Source organism: Lithobates pipiens, unplaced genomic scaffold, assembly GCF_037356315.1.
Source record: "Lithobates pipiens isolate NorthernLeopardFrog02 unplaced genomic scaffold, aLitPip1_a1.2 Scaffold_8, whole genome shotgun sequence".
NCBI classification, from domain to species: Eukaryota; Metazoa; Chordata; class Amphibia; order Anura; family Ranidae; genus Lithobates; species Lithobates pipiens.
This window is the reverse complement of record NW_027507903.1, coordinates 95563615-95581434: the sequence shown is the minus strand read 5'-3', so window position 1 is coordinate 95581434 and position 17820 is coordinate 95563615. Positions and strand designations below refer to the sequence as shown.

General features: G+C 39.8%; 1 protein-coding gene across 1 annotated transcript in view; it reads left to right on the top strand.

Annotated features, from left to right (window-relative positions):
• The window catches only part of MTMR10 (myotubularin related protein 10), a 157739-nt gene extending 140368 nt beyond the window's left edge, over window positions 1-17371 (top strand). The window contains exons 16-17 of the mRNA XM_077470368.1: window positions 2080-2142; window positions 8580-17371. Of these exons, the coding sequence (XP_077326494.1) occupies window positions 2080-2142; window positions 8580-9182 (666 nt within the window). The 3' untranslated portion in view covers window positions 9183-17371. The remainder of the gene's footprint in view (window positions 1-2079; window positions 2143-8579) is intronic.
• The last annotated feature ends 449 nt before the right edge of the window (window positions 17372-17820 follow it).

Below are 17820 nucleotides of genomic sequence, written 5' to 3'. Positions count from 1 at the left end.
TATTCGCTGGTGTGTGCATATGTGTATACAGTAGCTCACAAAAGTGAGTACACCCTTCACATTTTTGAAAATATTTTATAACTTTTTATGTGACAACGCTGAAGGAATTACACTTTTCTACAATGTAAAGTAAAAGAGAAAAAGCCCTAAAGCTAACCCTGCGCTAGATGATAATTAGTAGTTAAAGTGACTATATGAAAACAAAAATAAAGCAGCCAGCACCTAAAGTTCAATACAAAAAACGTACATATTACACAATACAAAAAAAAATAAAAAATAGAGTGAATGCAGATATGGTGTGAAATTGTTATATCAAAACATGATAAATAATTGAATGATCATTATATTAATAAACCATAAATTCATTGAAAAAAAGTTATTATATAAGAAATAAAAAATATAAAAAAAAAAAAAACTAAAGCAACGTCCCGTTCAAATAATGATCAGTGAAAAAGTCCATGCAAAGTTAACCTCCAGAGGGAAAAAGATGAATTGCAGCAAAAAAAAAAATTTGACACCAATCCTCCCAAAAATCAAACGTATATTCAGGTCATCACCCAAGTATAAGGTAGCCTGCTTACCAAACAGCCGTGACTGCTGATAAGTCTCACCCAGCACAGGGCATAAACTGTCTTCCCCAAAACCAATATGGCATCCGGAACAGCCATTGATGTTCTGTTGTTGCTCAAAAATAGAACACAAAAACTCCCATAGTGTAGTATATCAATTCAAATAATTTAATAAGAGAAGAGTTTGCACTTGCACTCATCTCGACCAGCAACATAGGAAATAGGGAGAAGCTAATAGAGACGCGGCTCTCATATGACATAACTGCTTGTTACCATACTTTGTTCCTATAAGTGCAAACTCTTCTCTTATTAAATTATTTGAATTGATATACTGCACTATGGGCGTTTTTGTGTTCTATCTTTGAGCAATAATAGAACATCAATGGCACTTCCGGATGCCATATTGGTTTTGGGGAGACAGTTTATGCCCTGTGCTGGGTGAGACTTGGCAATCACGGCTTTTTGGTAAGCAGGCTACCTTAAACTTGGGTGATGACCTGCATACACGTTTGATTTTTGGGAGGATTTGTGTCGCAACTTTTTTTTTTGCTGCATCTTTTTCCCTCTGGTGGTTAACTTTGCATGGACTTTTTCACTGATCATTATTTGAATGGGACGTTGTTTTAGTTTTTGTTTTTTTAAATATTTTTTATTTTTTGTTTCTTGTATAATTTAAAAAATTATTGTTTATTAATATAATGATCATTCAATTATTTATCATGTTTTGATATAACAATTTCACACCATATCTGTACTCTCTATTTAATTTAAGTTTGGTCCCAAAAATGTGTCAAAAATGTCCGATGTGTCCCCCATAATGTCACAGTCACAATAAAAATCGCTTTTTGCCGCCATTACTGGTAAAAAAAAAATTATTAATAAAAATGCCATAAAACTATCCCCTAATTTTGTAAACTATATAACTTTTGCTAAAACCGATCAATAATCGCTTATTGCAATTTTTTTAACCAAAAATATGTAGAATAATACGTATCGGCCCAAACTGAGGGAAAAACATTTTTTTTTTTATATATATATATTTTGGGGGATATTTATTATAGCAAAAAGTAAAAAATAATGAGTTTTTTTTTTTTTTTTTTAAATTGACGCTCTTTTTTTGTTTATAGCGCAAAAAATAAAAACCGCAGGGGTGATCAAATACCACCAAAAGAAAGCTCTATTTGTGAGAAAAAAAAGGACGTCAATTTTGTTTGGGAGCCACGTCGCACGACCGCGCAATTGTCAGTTAAAGCGACGCAGTGCCGAATCGCAAAAAGTGGTCTGGTCTTAAGCCAGCAAAATGGTCCGGTCTGAAAGTGGTTAAAAGGGTAGTGTACTCCTATTAAGGCAAAGCACATTTACTTGGAATGCTCATATGCAGCTATAGCAGCTGATCACAAATATATTTCCATCATCCCTTTTCTGTTATCTAAGTCTAGTATCACCTCTCCTAACTTAATCAAAATGCATATTACAAAGCTTTAACAAACTGTATTTTTCTTTTGTGTAGCACTGGGCATCCCAGACAACACGAGGTGTTCCAGAACAGTCCCATCCGAGTGTCAAACCAAATGTAAGTCTCATACTATTTGTACCTTCATTTATGCTCCATGCACACTGGATGTTAAAATAATGTTCTAAAAAATGGTAGTAGCTTTCTAGTGAGTCTTTCAATGTTTTTTTTTTTTTTTTTTTTAACATTTTTGCAATAGCGTTTACTTGTGTTCTTCAGCATTTTTCCGCATTAGTGTTTTTTATTTATTTTTTATGGATCAAAAAATTTTCACCATTTTTTTGGTGGGCAGAAAAACAGCTCCTGACCGCGATGTTAAGGCGTTCAGACAACAGCCCATAAACTCCACTGCTGGACACATAGGATAATATGGAGGGGAATTTATGGTCTGTTAAAAAAAAAAAAAAAAAACAGCAGTTTATGAGCTTCAATGTACAATGGAGCCTTAGGGTGGCCATGCAAAGCCTAATTTATGTATCACCTGTGACCCTATAGAGAATCCTTGGGGGAGGGATAACCAGCAATTCCGATTGTCACACAGTGTACACAAAGGAGCACCAGTCTTTCTTCCTTTCCTTCTATTTTTTTCTTTTCCTTTTCCATGGAAGGACACAAAGGGGGTTATATACTAAAGACAAATCCACTGCAAGTGCAATTGGAAGTGCAGTTGCTGTAGATCTGAGGGGGACATGCAAGGAAAATAAAAATAAAAAACAGCATTGTAGCTTGCACATGATTGGATGATAAAATCAGCAAAGCTTCCCCTCAGTTCACATCTTCCCCTCATATCTACAGCGAGTGCACTTGTAGCGCAAAGTGGTTTTTGGAACAGTAATCTGGCTCTGGAGTTGAAAGTCCTTCCTTGCCATCTTTTGGAGGATTATTTTGATATATTGAGATATGTTAGACTGGAGGGAGTCCTGGACACCAGTACTTGGTTGTCATTTGAGGCTTGTCTCTCAATTTAATATCCTGGAGCTTTGGATGATCTGTCTGTCTCTGCAGCATTGGACCCCCCTATTGGAGGGTCATCCAGTCTGGATTTAGTCAACCAATGCCATTGCACTGACATGCATCAGTCATCAGAAAATAACCAAAGTCTCACCATAGCAAGAGAGGTAGATTGGAGCCTGTCCTGGGTAGAACTTCACAATGCAGACTTGTTGGCTGTGTACATTCCAGGCATAGACAGTTGATAGGCAGATTTCCTTAGCTGGCAGTGCCTCATCCATGAGAGCGGTCCCCGCATACAGAGTTGTTCCTGGTGAGGAAAGCTGGATGTGAATTTGTCTCCAAAAACAGGATCCTCTAGTACAGGCCTTTTTGGACCTCCTGGACCACTAAACTCACAATTTTGAATCCTGCAGACCACTAACATGCATTTTACATGCCTTATACACACAGTGTTATGGCTATCTGCCCCCCTCCCATTGGATCACACTGCTGCCTTATACACACAATGCTCCAAGTCTCTCGAAACCATCAGTTGGCGACTGCGGCTCTAGTGGAATCAGTGGGTGTGCTGGTGGTCCTGTGTGATCAGCACCACCCAATATTTGCTTTTCTTCCCCTACAAACTTCTTCCTTATCTGCTTCTCAGGATCAAAATGGATAGCATTTTGGTGATCCTCATTGCTCTACACTGGCCCAGCCAGAGGTGATACTTCAACCTGGTAAGAATCTTGGCAGACGCTTTGTGTGCATTGCCAGATTGTCAGGATTTTTTGTTCCAAGGCATGATTCACAGATTCTGGCTTTAACGGCATGGATTCCTACAATGCTAAAAGCTAGGAAGTCTACTTCTCTGTAGGTCTGTCATCAGGCATATTTTATTTGGTGTGTATTTTCAGGGCTTTTCATCCTAAGAATTTCTCCATGGAACGAATCCTCTCCTCTATGCAGCTGGACCAAGACAAGCATTTGGCTCAATAGCAGTGGTTAGGTTTCTGCAATTTCGATTCCAGTTGAGAAAATCTTGGCACCTCAGTCTTTAAGACCTTTGTATGGGGAGTCTACTTTGGCCCTCCCTCTGTAAGTTCCCCTCTACCTCAGTGGGATCTGACTCCGAAAGAAACATTCCTCTCTCTGCTCTCATTTACAATGTGGTATTGTTTTATAATTACGAGGTGGTGTCGAGATCCAGGACTTCCTTCTTGCCTAAGGTTGTTTTTCTCTTCAACAAGGGTATTGTTCTTCTGCCCCTGTGTTTGGCTCCAGTTCACCAAAAGGAAATTTCCCTTTGTCTAAGGGTGCATGTACCGTAACTGGCACTTTTAACCAGTCCCGGCTTCATTTCACCCCCTTGGGCCGGTTTGTTTGTTTGTGTAGTGTGAGAGTTTCACACTCTACCTGTGCTGTTCAATTGTGGTTGAGAACAGTATGCTTCAGTGTGAGTGCAAACTGTGCCAGAGCACAGAAGTCATCATAGAAGTCTATTTACTGAGGCAGGGATCGCTGTGCACTTGATAGCATAAGTGTTACCGGGAACACTTCCTTATAGCCCAGTGGGGGAGATTCGATCTCTGGTACAGTTCTGTTAAAATGGTCCCAGTGTGTGTGCACCCTAAATGTGGCTTAGGCTGTGAAAGTCTCAGCTATTTAATCCTTTTTTTGTTATCTTGGATGAAACCCCTAGGGGTGCAACAGTTTTTTTTTCATTCCATTCATCTATAAGTAGCTCAGGGACATCATTATTCAGACCTATGGTCTCCACCCTTTCCTGTCAAAGCACATAGTAGGGCTGCAACTAACGATTATTTTCATAATCGATTAGTTGGCCGATTATTGTTTTCGATTAATCGGTTAATAACCTTAAAAAAAAAGGGGGGGGTCAAATTGACGTTCATTTTCAACCACAGTGACGGGAAAATTTATAAATAGAAAACTTCTTAGTCAAAGGAATTTTCAGACAGTGTATGTGGTTTTCGTTCAGATATTACATTCATTTTAAAAACGAGTGAAAATTTCAAACAAAATTCTTTCATTCAGCAAATGTACAAAGATTTTGTCTGAATATTCTCATCCAAAAATTGATCTGTGTGGCCAGCATAAGGCTCGGTACACACCTATATAGTTTGCTTTTGATCTGTTTCTGCAGTGCTTTTTGCTGTGCGTTTTTGATTTTTGCACACATGATTTTACTGCAATTTGCATTTTTTTGGGCAGATTAAAAAACACAAATTGCTGCAAAAACGCATTACAGGCTTTTCTGCAGCTTTTCCATTGAAGTATATTGAACCAATAAAGCACCATTTTGCGTTAAAAGTAACTGACCCTTTCAGATATGAACGTGTCCCATAGGAAACCATGTAAATGAACTGTAGTGCATTTCTGCAAAAAGCACCAATAAACACATATTTGTGAACCAGGTCTAACACATTTAGTACATAATAGGGTTAAAAAAACAAAACTTAGCCCTTTATAGTAGAAAAAGCAAATAATCACTACTATAAGGGGTTCATTTTTTTACTTTAGAACAGTGAAAGTAATATTTACAGTAGCGATTATTTGCTCTCTTTGTACTATAAAGGGCTCATTTTAGTTTTCTTTAACCCCATTATGTTACTGGCCGATTAATCGATTATGAAAATAGTAATCGATTAATTTCATAATCGATTAGTTGTTTCAGCCCTAGCACATAGTACTAGAGATGCGTGTGCTTCTTGGGCTTTTTGGCATCAGGCAACTGTTTCTTAGATTTGCAAGACTGCCATGGTCTTTCAATCTCCAAGTTCTACCAGGTGTATATTTTAGCCCTATAATGTCAGCTTTGGATGTAAGGTCCTTTAGATGGCTATTTGAGTGCAGGCAGTCCCTGGTTCTGTTTTTTGTCTTGGGCCTGTTAGCGTTTTGTTTACTGTGGTGCCAAACCCTCAACTAGACTTTCTATGTCCCTCAATGTATAAGAAAGAAAATGGGTTATATGTACTCACCTTAAAAATGTCTTGGAGTCAATTAAAGAACACCAAGTTTACGATCATGATCTTGGTATTGCTTGCTGAAAAACTGAGGTGTGCTTGGTTGTTGGAGGCATTATCCTTGGTTGGCCTACAGTTTTTTTTTTTTTTGTCTTAAAGTGTTCAGTAGGGCTGAAACAACTAATCGATTAATCGACAACTAATCGATTATGAAATTAATCGATTACTTTCATAATCGATTAATCGGCCAGTAACATAATGGGGTTAAAAAAAACTAAAATTAGCCCTTTATAGTACATAAAGAGCAAATTGCTACTGTAAATATTACTTTCACTGTCTCATATTAAAAAATGCTCTTTTTGTACTAATTTTTAGTTTTTTTAGCCCCATTATGTTACTAAACATTTCAGGCCTGGGTCACGCCTATGTGTTTTTGGTGCTATTTGCAGGAACACACTACAGTTCCACATTGTTTCTTATGGGACACGTTCATATCCATGATTTTTTTTCAGCTGCTTGGAAAAGTACTTTTTTTTTTTTTTTTTTTTTTTTTTAAACACAAAACAGTGCTATTTTGTTTTTTTGGTTCAATATACTTCAATGGAGAAGCTGCAGAAAAGCATGTAATAATACGTTTTTGCGGCAATTTGTGTTATTGAATCTGCCCAACAACAAATTGGCCAAAAAAATGTAAAAATACAAATCGCAGCAAAATTACTTTTTTTTCCCTTTTTTTTAAAGGTTTTTAACCGATTAATCGATTAATCGAAACAATAATCAGCCAACTAATCGATTATGAAAATAATCGTTAGTTGCAGCCCTAGTGTTCAGTCCACCTGTAGTCTGTATTATATTCTGAAGGTTTAAGACTTCCTGTATCCCTTAATGCACTCCAAGAATATTATTTTACAATGAGTACAAAAAATTATATTTTTGCTTTCGTTGTCAAAAAGAAAAGAAACTAGGTATGCTGTACTTTACCTGTTTATAAGTTTTTTTTTTTTTTTTTTTTTAAGTAACAAACCTGTTATACTTGCCTGCTCTGTGCAATGGTTTTGCACAGAGCAGCCTCGATTCTCCTTTTCTGGGGACCCCTGCTGGTGCCTCTGGCTTCTCCCCCCTGCTGAGTGTCCCCATAGCAAACTGTTGTTCTGGGGGCACTTGTACATACGCACTCCCGAGCCAACTCCTGTGGGTCCATTGACGCACAATGTGGCTCAGCCCCCACACACACTCTTCCCACTGGGTGTGATTTACAGCAGCAAGAGCCAATGGCTGCTGATGCTTCCTCTGTCCAATGAGGAGACAGGGAGCTGAGAGCCTCTGTTTTAGTACAAATCTCTGGATTAAGATTGGGCTCTGGTAAGTTTTTAGGGGTGGCTGAGGGGAGCTGCGTGCAGGTTTTTTTACCTTCATTCATACGGTGCATTAAAGTAAAAAAAAAAAAACTTGTACCTTTTTAGAACCAGTTCCAAGGAGTGCAAGGTTGGGAAATGCCTTGCTGCTGGTTAACTTCAATGGACTTGTGTCTTTTTTCAACCTGACTGTATAAGCCATCAGTTTTGGAGAGAGAGCTTTTTTTGTGCACTCCTGGAATCTTGAATGGTCTCATTTAGGATTAGCCTGGCTCATGTTACCTGCCTCTGAATTCTGTATTTTTTGTCCTATTTATGCAGTAACTGCATGGTTTCTTGGCTAAAAACATAAATGGTAAAGATCGGTAACCTACTTATCCAGGGAAAGTCCAGATGTTTACTTATCATTTTTTTTATTTTTTTTTTACTTCCAGCCCAGAGTTGGGCTTTGGAAAGAATAAAAGAAGTGGGGCCAAAGCTCTTTTTGGCCATACTTCCCCTGTGGACCACAGGAGTGCACTTGGTTCTGCACTTCTGTGACATGCATTCAGCTCACAGCAGGCTAAAGTCTGTTTTTGGCTGCTGTCACTAAGCGGTTTCAGATTGTGGAGAGATTCTGACAGGATCCACCCAGATTCCTGAGCAGCAGCTGGCTTTGCCTCTCAGCGCGCTGCTGAGAGTCTGAGCCAGCCACCCCCTGTAAAGACCAGTGGGCGCTGGAGGGGCAGAGTAGAGAGCTGGTGACGGACAGTCACCGCCTCTCTGCTCACTGAAGATTGAGAACTTGGCGATCACCAGTCTTGGATCACTCCGTTCCCAGTCTTATAGGTAGCCGGTGGGCAGATACTGCATTTATATCGGTGGGTATGACTGCCTTTTGTTAAAATCCCACACTTCGCTTTAGGAAACATTCTAAGTAATGACAACCCTATACATGAATATTTAAAGGCTCTCTATAAGCCATTATGCTGTGGCTCTGATGCTTTACTGTATACATCATCTATATTCCCTATAGAAGTAAGCTTGTGATAAGCCTTCCCCTGTATCACATACTTGCCATTTACTTCTACTGCTCTCAATTCCTTTCCATCTTCTGCTAATCGGTAATATACTGTATTCTGATGTCAAGTCTGCTTGTAGGTTTTGCTGTGTGGAGAACCAGGCCCATCTGTGAAGATGCATCTCCAAATGTATTGTTTAATCTTTTTGTTCTCTTCCCTCTCAGAAAAACTACAGTGCTACGTTACGGGGGATGCCAGCTTCCCTGAAGAATGGTAGTCTTCCCCAACCAGAGATCATGCCACGTAGGAACTCTTTGATACTGAGGTTGAAGCCTGAACTTGTTCACCATGTGCCAGAAATCCAGAACAATGGACTAGAACAATACATTAGAGACTGGTTTTCCAAGCCAGTAGACCTGCATGGAGTCTTGTTACCAAAGTTAAATGGACCAGACCTAAAACTGTGGAAGCTCTGCTACCTTCGATGGGTTCCTGAGGCTCAAATTAACCACGGCGGCTTCATCACTGCTTTCCATAAAATTTCCCTATTGGCAGATGAGATTGAAATGCTACAGACAAGCCTCCGTCAGTACCGATCATACCCACTGTCTCAGGCCACTTCCCCAGAAAATGAACAAAGCCGAATGTTTTTCCGGGCGGATGACTTGCACAGTAGCTATGAAAGTTTGGACTTCCTCTCCTCTTCTTTCCCCTTCTCTCCAGTCGGAAACCTGTGCCGCCGCAGTATACTGGGGACTCCTTTAAGCAAGTTTTTAAATGGTGCCAAAATTTGGCTCTCCACAGAAACGCTTGCCAATGAGGACTGAGAAATATTCCACTGGTAGCTTAGGTAACCAAGTGCTGCATTTTTTCCTTTAGCCAGACACTGTTTTTTTTTTTTTTTTTTTTGCACATATGCTAAAAAGGAGAATTTTACGCACAATGTTGCAGGAAAAGCAACCAGTCCTTCATTACTGGATATGCTTTTTCTTTCTTTTTTCAAAAATCTGATTTGATACAGATAGTGATGTGATGTTTTAGAAGGTGTGGGGGTGTTGGGTATATTGCTCTTGGTCTTTTTCTTTTTTTTTATTATTATGTAGTGTATTTACTCCTTTTCGGATACTATTAATGCTTTAAGGCAGGACAGTGAAATTATCAGCTCTGTACAATGTTTACTCTCTGGTGTCCATATATCTGCAAAATAATACACACCAACTTAGTGCATTATCCCAGGGGTACTTCAATTGAAAAAAATTAAAACATACAAACAATAAAGGTATACAAGTCAAGCCACCATCTCATGGCACAGTGGATAGATAAGATCCAGAGTAGTCCAACACCAAGAAGAGGGTTAACGCCGAAGAAGTTTTACCCTCAAACGTAAGCAAGTTCTGGATCCCGGATGGCGCCTTCTTGGCGTTGCACTATTCTGGGTCCCACTATCAACTCTGCCATGAGATAATGACTTGACATGTATACCTTCATTGTTTGTATGTTTTTATATTTTCTTTACAATCAGACTACTTCTGGGTAATACACTAGGCTGGTGTGCCCTCTGTCTGTTCTTTTGCAGCTGTTAGTTGGACTACCCCAGCCGTTAGAGGGCAGCAATGCCTGGCAGATCCTCTAATGCTGTTTCATAAGAAGGCACAGGTTTATTGACCCTAGTCCACCACACTTGTGCGACGGAGCTGTTACATAATTTCAGTCAATATATCTGCATAGGCTTTGGAAGTGTCCTTAATGTCCTAAATAGAATGTTCAAGTGTTGCACCTTGACATGTGGGGGGGGGGGCTGTGGACAAGGCTTTTACAATCTACAGAATAACTGTGTAGACCTAGCTTTCTTGGCAAATCTTCATGGCAAAGGATTTGCTCGAGCCCTTATCTGTATTATAAAAAAAAAAAAAATCTACAGTACATGTTGACATCTACTCTAAACTGCTAGCTGGCTGTCTCTGAATTTAATACTAGTCATTTACTCTTGATCTGCATACTCATTCTAAAGCCGGCCATAGCCAGTTAGAATCTCAGATGGTTCAGCAGGAACCGGCTGGGATTTGAACCATGAATGGGCAGGCTGAATGTATCAAAGTTGATCAAATCAACTTGGGCACAACCAGCCTGCTGGATTTTACATGAAATTATTGCCAGCGGCTGTTATAGCAGCTAGCAATATTCTCTGTGTTCTCTTGGCAGGGACGGCTTTCCCCTCCCCCGGGGGAAACAATGGCTCCACAGGAGGGATTCCCCCTGTCGGCACTGTCTGTGTTGATGGGGTAATCAATTAAGAAAATCACTCTGCCTATGGTTGGCCTAAGTCAGTAACTCAAAGTACTAAAGCTATTAATTCAGCATGACAACCAGGCAACTGCCATTTCAATAGGAGGTCAAAATGGCAGCCCCCTTATTTCTCTCCATATTTATTTTAGGGGACAGTACCGATTTATAAGAAATAATGGCAAAATTTATTTTCCTTTCCTGCCTTATAGTTTTAAACGTGACAGAAAGATGGAGTGTATTTGTCACCCATATACATTTAAATCTAGCAATTTGTAGGCCGATCCAGGATTTCGGATAACACACTTGCTGCTAGGAGGGCTGTGGGAGGTTTTCTGATGAAATGAATTCCTAATACAAACCAAAACTCAATTCCATGTGAGGATGGCTACCTCCATCTAACTGATATCATACCTGCTCTGTACGTCTCTGAGCTCTGTGCCATCCAGTGCAGGCAGGTTCTTTTGTTGTTTACTTGCCTTTCATGGAAGAACCTCAAAAGATCATGGATGAATGATAGAAAAGGGAATTTTGATATAAATCCAGGACTTCTATATATAAAACTTGAACAAAAAGATTTTGGTCCTTGCAACCAAATGGATTTTATCCGACATTTTGTAGTGTAGATTAGAAATGAAAAGCTACCGTTTGTTAGCATTAGGTGATACTAGTGTTTTTTTCCTTGGACTTGGGTTCATAAATGTCTGTTCATATAGTTGGAGGTCTTCACGCTTGTAGCTGACTTTTACGTATAATGCACAGAAGTCGGGCTTGCTTGGTGAAAAGTCGAAATGTGATGAAATGTTTCCAAATTGAAGGATGGAACCTTTTTCCTCCCTGTGGCCTGGAATGAATTGTACATTATACCCAGCTTCTACGATTATATACGGTAGAACCCACCATTAACATCAGTCAACTGCACCTGGAATATAGTCACAAACTCAACCATAATTAGATTTCTGTGCAGTGTGTTTACCGTGTTACCTAAACTTTTGTAGGATTAATATTATGTTGTATCATTGAAGTTATCCTGTTGTAAGATCTGACCCCAGTGATATGGTAACTGTTGAGTTCTCTGTGTCTTTTAGATCAGTGGTTCTCAACCCTGTCCTCAAGTACCCCCAACAGGCCATGTTTAGGGAATGTCTCTTGGATAAAATAGCTGTCCAAAATACCAAGCCATTGATTCTGCTTTAAAGCACCTGGGCAAGACAAAGGAAAAGCTGCAAAAAAGGCCTGATGGGGGTACTTGAGGACAGGGTTGAGAACCTTTGTCTCAGAGCATTATATTATACAATAAAGGTCTCCTCTGAAATTTGGCCACAAATATGACTTATACATTGGGGTGGATTTGCTGTTTTTGGCAAGCTGGCCAAGGGATTGTTCCAGCATCATGTACATCTGAAAATGATCTAAATAGTTTTTTATGATTAGTCCACAATGCCATCAGACATTCATTGTTGCTGATAGCCATATGGAATCATATTTATCTTAAATCATAATGTGTTGAATACCTGCTCCTCCTGCTGCATGCTGTAGTTTCTCTCACTAGTGTGTACATCACTACAGGACATACAAGCCAATGGGATGAACTGGTGCATGCAGCAGGGGAAACTGGTTTTCAACACACCTAGAAGTGTTAGATATGTACAGTGAGCAGAGATCTGCAAAGTGGCTTACCTTTCTGGGCTGCTGGCAAGTTAAGTATACAGGTTCTTTTGACAGCACGGGCTATGTTTAATTAGGAGTCTGTAGTGACAGGATCACTTTAATGGTATAAATCTTGTTGAAATTTGTAGCAGGTAAGGTATTTGTAAACCTGTACATATAGCCAGTAAAGTGACTGGCCTCAACTGATACAGAGATGAAAGAAATCATTGTGCATAAGTTGTACCTGTTTATTGGCCATCTCTTCTCTGCAGCCTTCTAAAGCACACAGTTTACACAGTTCGGATTGGACATAACACACTGCAGAGCACATAGCAGGGAATGGACTGTAACCTGTGATCTGAGTGGAGGGAATGGACACACCCTTTCATACAAACTCATAGGGAAACATGCACAGCTGAAGCTCTAAATCACAGGCTGTGTGCAGCAGCTCCCCTCTCCTGCCCCCTCAATCCTTTGGAGTCCACATTAGCTCTCATAACTGACACCAAGGGGGTTATTTACTAAAGGCGAATCCACTTTGCACTACAAGTGCGCTTTCAAGTGCAGTCGCTGTAGATCTGAGGGGGGACATTCAAGGAATATAAAAAAAAGTATTTTAGCTAGCACATGATTGGATGATAAAATCAGCAGAGCTTCCACTCATTTCAGATCCACCCCTCAGATTTACAGCGACTGCACTTTCAGTGCACTTGTAGTACAAAGTGCATTTGCCTTTCATAAATACCCCCCCCCCCAAGTGTTTTGCAGCAAGTACACACTATTAAACTATACGCTTTGTTCATTTTTCATGCCAGGTTTACAGCCACTTTGATTTAAGTTTTTAAAATTATAAATACAATTTTCACCAAAGAACCTCTTTTTATAACATAGCCTTGTACATACAGGTGTCAGCTTGTGAGAACAATGTATACAGCAGCTTTGTTGAAAAGCTATTTAGCTTTCATTCCCAATTTGGTAATATTCAGCATTGTAAGAGTAATGTCTCTAACTCTAAACAAGCTGCTAGTAGGTTTCAACAAACCTTGGGACTATTTGACATGCTTGTTAAAAGCTTGTTGGCTTATGAGAAGTGGCAGCCATCACTTCTATTTCATTTAACAAAACAAAAGCTTAAAGTGACGGTAAAGTCAAAACCTTTAAAGGCTTATACTTGCCTTCTCTGATCAATGTTATTTTGCACAGAGCAGACCCTATCCTCCTCTTTTTGTGCCCCCCCACTAGCGCTATCGGCTCCCTCTCCTTCGTGTGCCACCATAGCAAGCCCCCCCCGAGCGGGCTGTGTGCATCCATAGACACACGCAGTGTGGCTCAGCCCCACCCCCTGCTCCTTCACTGGATTTGATTGACAGCTGCAGGAACCAGTGGCTCCCGGTGCTCTTAGCAAAACTTGTAAAACCAAAAGAGGGGAGAGAAGACCTGAAGCCAGACACAGCAATGGATAGAGTAGAGATGAGTGCTTAGAAAAGGGGTAACAGGCAGTGGAAGGAGGTTTCTATACCTTAATGCAGAAAATGCAAAACGATAAAACATTTTAGTGTTTAGGACCATTTTAAGGGTGCATTAGGTTGTGCATGTGCGTTATAATTATTTTGCATGCCACTCCAACGCACTTCCTCTACGACTGTTGGCTGTAGGGCACTGCAGTGTAACCACAACCATGGCACTGTAGTGTGAACAGGCCCTTAAAGACTTTAACAATGCTTGTTGAAAGCTATTCAAATATTTAGTAAAAGCGGACTTTTCTTATACAAGCAGAAGCCTGTGTGTACAAGGCCTTTTGGTAATGGCTTTCTATATCTTTTATTCATGCACAGTAATAGCAGTACAAGTCGGAGCCCGATGGTTTCTGTAAATGATTGCCGTTCTGGTTGAGTAGAAGACCTTTCTTCATAGAAATGACTATAATGCATCTAAATGATCAGAAAAGTGTTTAAAAATTGTTAGTGTAATTCAACTACATGCTAATAAATTCATACACTGGCAGATTACACGCTAAAAAGAAAAATTTGACGTTGGACTGCACCTTGCGATACTCAAATATCCTCATTCTTACTTACTTGGTTCTAGGATCTGAATGAAATTGTAAAATACAAAATTAGCAGCTTGTGTGTCAAATCTTTAAATGGTTTATCGTTTCTCCTGTGGATTAATCTGTAGCACCTATCGGAGTTCTATTGTTACTTTTTCTTTTTTTACCTTAAAAAAAAAATCAAAGTTTTAATAAGTTTTTCTTTTGGAGACTGAAATCTGAAGCAACTGAACACTTATTTAGATATATATTTTTTTATGGATTATGATGAGAGTTGTGTAGTGGAGAAAGCTGGCTTTGCTTTTGTACTGGTTTGCAGTAAACCTGTATGATTCCTATGTAATGAGCATGGCACCACCAGTACTTTGACAGCTGGCTGTGTCACAAAACCTCCTATGACTGGTGCCTCTGTAAGCAATCTCACTGTACACATGGGGAGCCTGTCTATGCAGATACTTCCTTCACAAAATATGTATATGCTTAGGACCTTTGGGGACTGTGGAGCTGATGTTACTAAAACTGCAGAGTGAAAAATCTGGTGCAGCTGTTCATGGTAGCCAATCGGCCTCCAGATTATTATTTTTGTTCCTCAAAGCTTAATTGGACAAGCTAAAGTTAGAAACTGGTTTATATGCAGAGCTGTACCAGATTTTGCACTCTCCAGTTTTAGTAAATAAACCCCTGTAGTAGAACGCTGAAGACGAGCTGTACATTAACGATGGCCATACATTGATCACATGTTGGCCAATTCTGCTTAAATGTGAGCGGAAGATGTTCCTGCTAGCACTACCTGGGTCTAAAAACTTTCCCCTTGCTGCCGGCACCTCCTGGCCCTTTAAGGAGTTGAACATGCCAGGGTGCGGGGTTTATGATCATGTGACCGCCATGATAGGCTGTCATGGCGGTCACGTGATCGGAAAGCTTGCAATCGGGAGCTTTCCGTTGGCCACCAGTAACAGTCCTGGGAGCGTGCGCTCTCGGCACACCTGTTTTTGCAATATTCCAAGACCCACCTGCCGAGAGACCGCATATATGTGTGCTGTCGGCACCAATAGGTTAGATCTGAGAATGAAAGAAGATGGGCAAAAAATTATTTTCTGTAGTAACTGAAGCCAATCGGAGGTGGAGCAGTGGCTGTCAGAATACAAAAGCCAGAGGGGGATCTACTGATTTCTGTCCAGCCCCATGGGGAGAATGGGAGAAATCTTAAGTCTAGCTTAAGGACTGGTTCACACGCCAAATTTGTTCTGGATGCTTTCCTGCATGTGTGTTTTTGATGTGGTTCCAGGTGCTTTTTTCCTGTTTTCTTCACTATACTAGGGTCCGGTGTGTTTTACTGCATTCCAGTGCAGGAAAAATGCAGCATGTTCTACTTTTTTTTTTCTGGAACTGGAAAGCACTGGAATTGACTGCACTGGTATGAACTATGCCACTGGAAACCATATAACCTACTTTCCATGTGTTTTTGATGCAGAAAAACAAACGCACTGGACTGCATGTGGTGTGAACTAGCTCTAAAGGTACATGTTGTCACTTTATGATTCCTGCTGCACAACTGTAGTCTTCATTTATGACTTGAGGGAAGTGCAGGTTTACTGTATAGCTAAATTACTCAACCCTAATCAGGAAAGGTTCAGAGATTGCATTACAGCATAGTGGGATTGATTTACTAAAGGCAAATTGGCTGTTCACTTTGCAAGGACGTTTTTCCCAGAGCTTAGTGAATGGCAAGGTGGATTTGATTTAAATCACTAGTAAAAAGCTTGATTTAAATCATAATTTTTAAAGAGCCCGCTTTTGACTCACTGACAGTCCCATTCACTTTAATGGGACAGCTGGTGATGCGGCAGTGACAACAAGGTGAGGGACGTGGCGGCAGCAGGTGAGTGGGTGCCCACTAACAGGCGCTGCCATGATGGATCTGAAATGACATGTGCTCTTTAAGTGTCTTGCTGTTAGAATCTTTATTTGCAAACAACACGAAGGTTTCTGATTTAGAACAAGCTGGCAGGTTAGTAAAATGGCGATATCAGAACCAGTTTTAGGTTATTCACACACACAGTTGGGGAACTACTCAAATTCTTTTAATTAAAACAACCTTGCCAGTGCATGTTATCTTAGCTTGCAGAACTTGGATTCCTTGAATGAGTCTACCAAAAATGTAAATATTGCAGAATATACATCCTCATACTACATAACTAAGCTCCATTTCATGCTGAATAAACTAAATTAAACTAAATTATTAATGTATCTTAAATAGAAAATTATCTTTTAGATTTTTACTCCCAAAAGCATTTTGTCCAAAACAAAAATAAGATTCATCGATTTTTATCCACCCTGGAATGTGGTGAAATTTCACTTTGCAAAAATTCCCATTCATGTGCAAGAAACATGGAAAAAAAAAATGAAGCGCTATACTTTAATCGCTAAACTCTGGGGAAATTTCCCTTACAAATTGAACAGCCTATCTGCCTTTAGTAAATCAACCCCATTGTGTAGCAAAGGAGAGGTCCCTAGACCCCCAGGCACAGAAAACATTTGTGGATCTAGTGAAGATTAAAATTCTGTACCGAATCACTGCAAGGACTCAAGACTCCTAAAGCAACATTCACCAAGCTATAAAGATCATTATTTGGCATAACCACTTTTTTCCAGAAATGACAACCGATTGTGGAATAAAAGAACAGTCACATGGCAGATGACTGTTATGGCAAATGGCTAATGTTTTTACAGATTAGTGAATTAAAAAAAAAATTGTTTTGTTTTTTGCATATTCATTGTCATGAACATTGAAATGATGTGCACTGTTGACCTCTGCTGTAGATAAGTCTTAAATGTATAATATAGTAGAAGTGCCTTTTAAAACATTAAATTAAAACCTGTATATAGTGCAGATTATTAGTGAACAGGAGTTATAACCTTGGTACTCTGCATTGAATGCTTACTGAACTGTGGATGTGATTTATTTAAAATGGAATTAGAAAACCCATATTTTGTTCAAGTAATTTTTATTAAACACGAATATTGCAGCTATTTGGACTGAGGTGTGGTGTTTTTTTTTTTATTTTTTTTGTTTTTTTTTTCAGCTTGGACTTGTTTTGAAATGATAGGGGTTCAGTCAAATCAGGAAAAAAAATACATTAATAGGTTCTGTTACAGCTGAACAGCAGGAAACCTGAAAATTCTCCCTTGCAGGGCAGGTCTAGGAGACTCTGAAAAGTAAATTTACTTACCCAATCCTCCACTCCTGCAGGCCCTTCTATGCTGCTAGACCAGTCCTTGCAGCCTGTTTTTGCCCCATGCTCCAGTGGTCTAGGATGGGTTCACACTGAAGCATGGAGCGGCTCACAGCAGGGGTCCCTATTCATCGTTTTCAGGTCTGAATTTTTGGCTGAATTTGGACCTGAAATGGACCAGAAGATGCACAGGACTCCTGTGAAATTCGCACTGGAGGTGCTCCGGAGATGTGTGAACTGGCCACA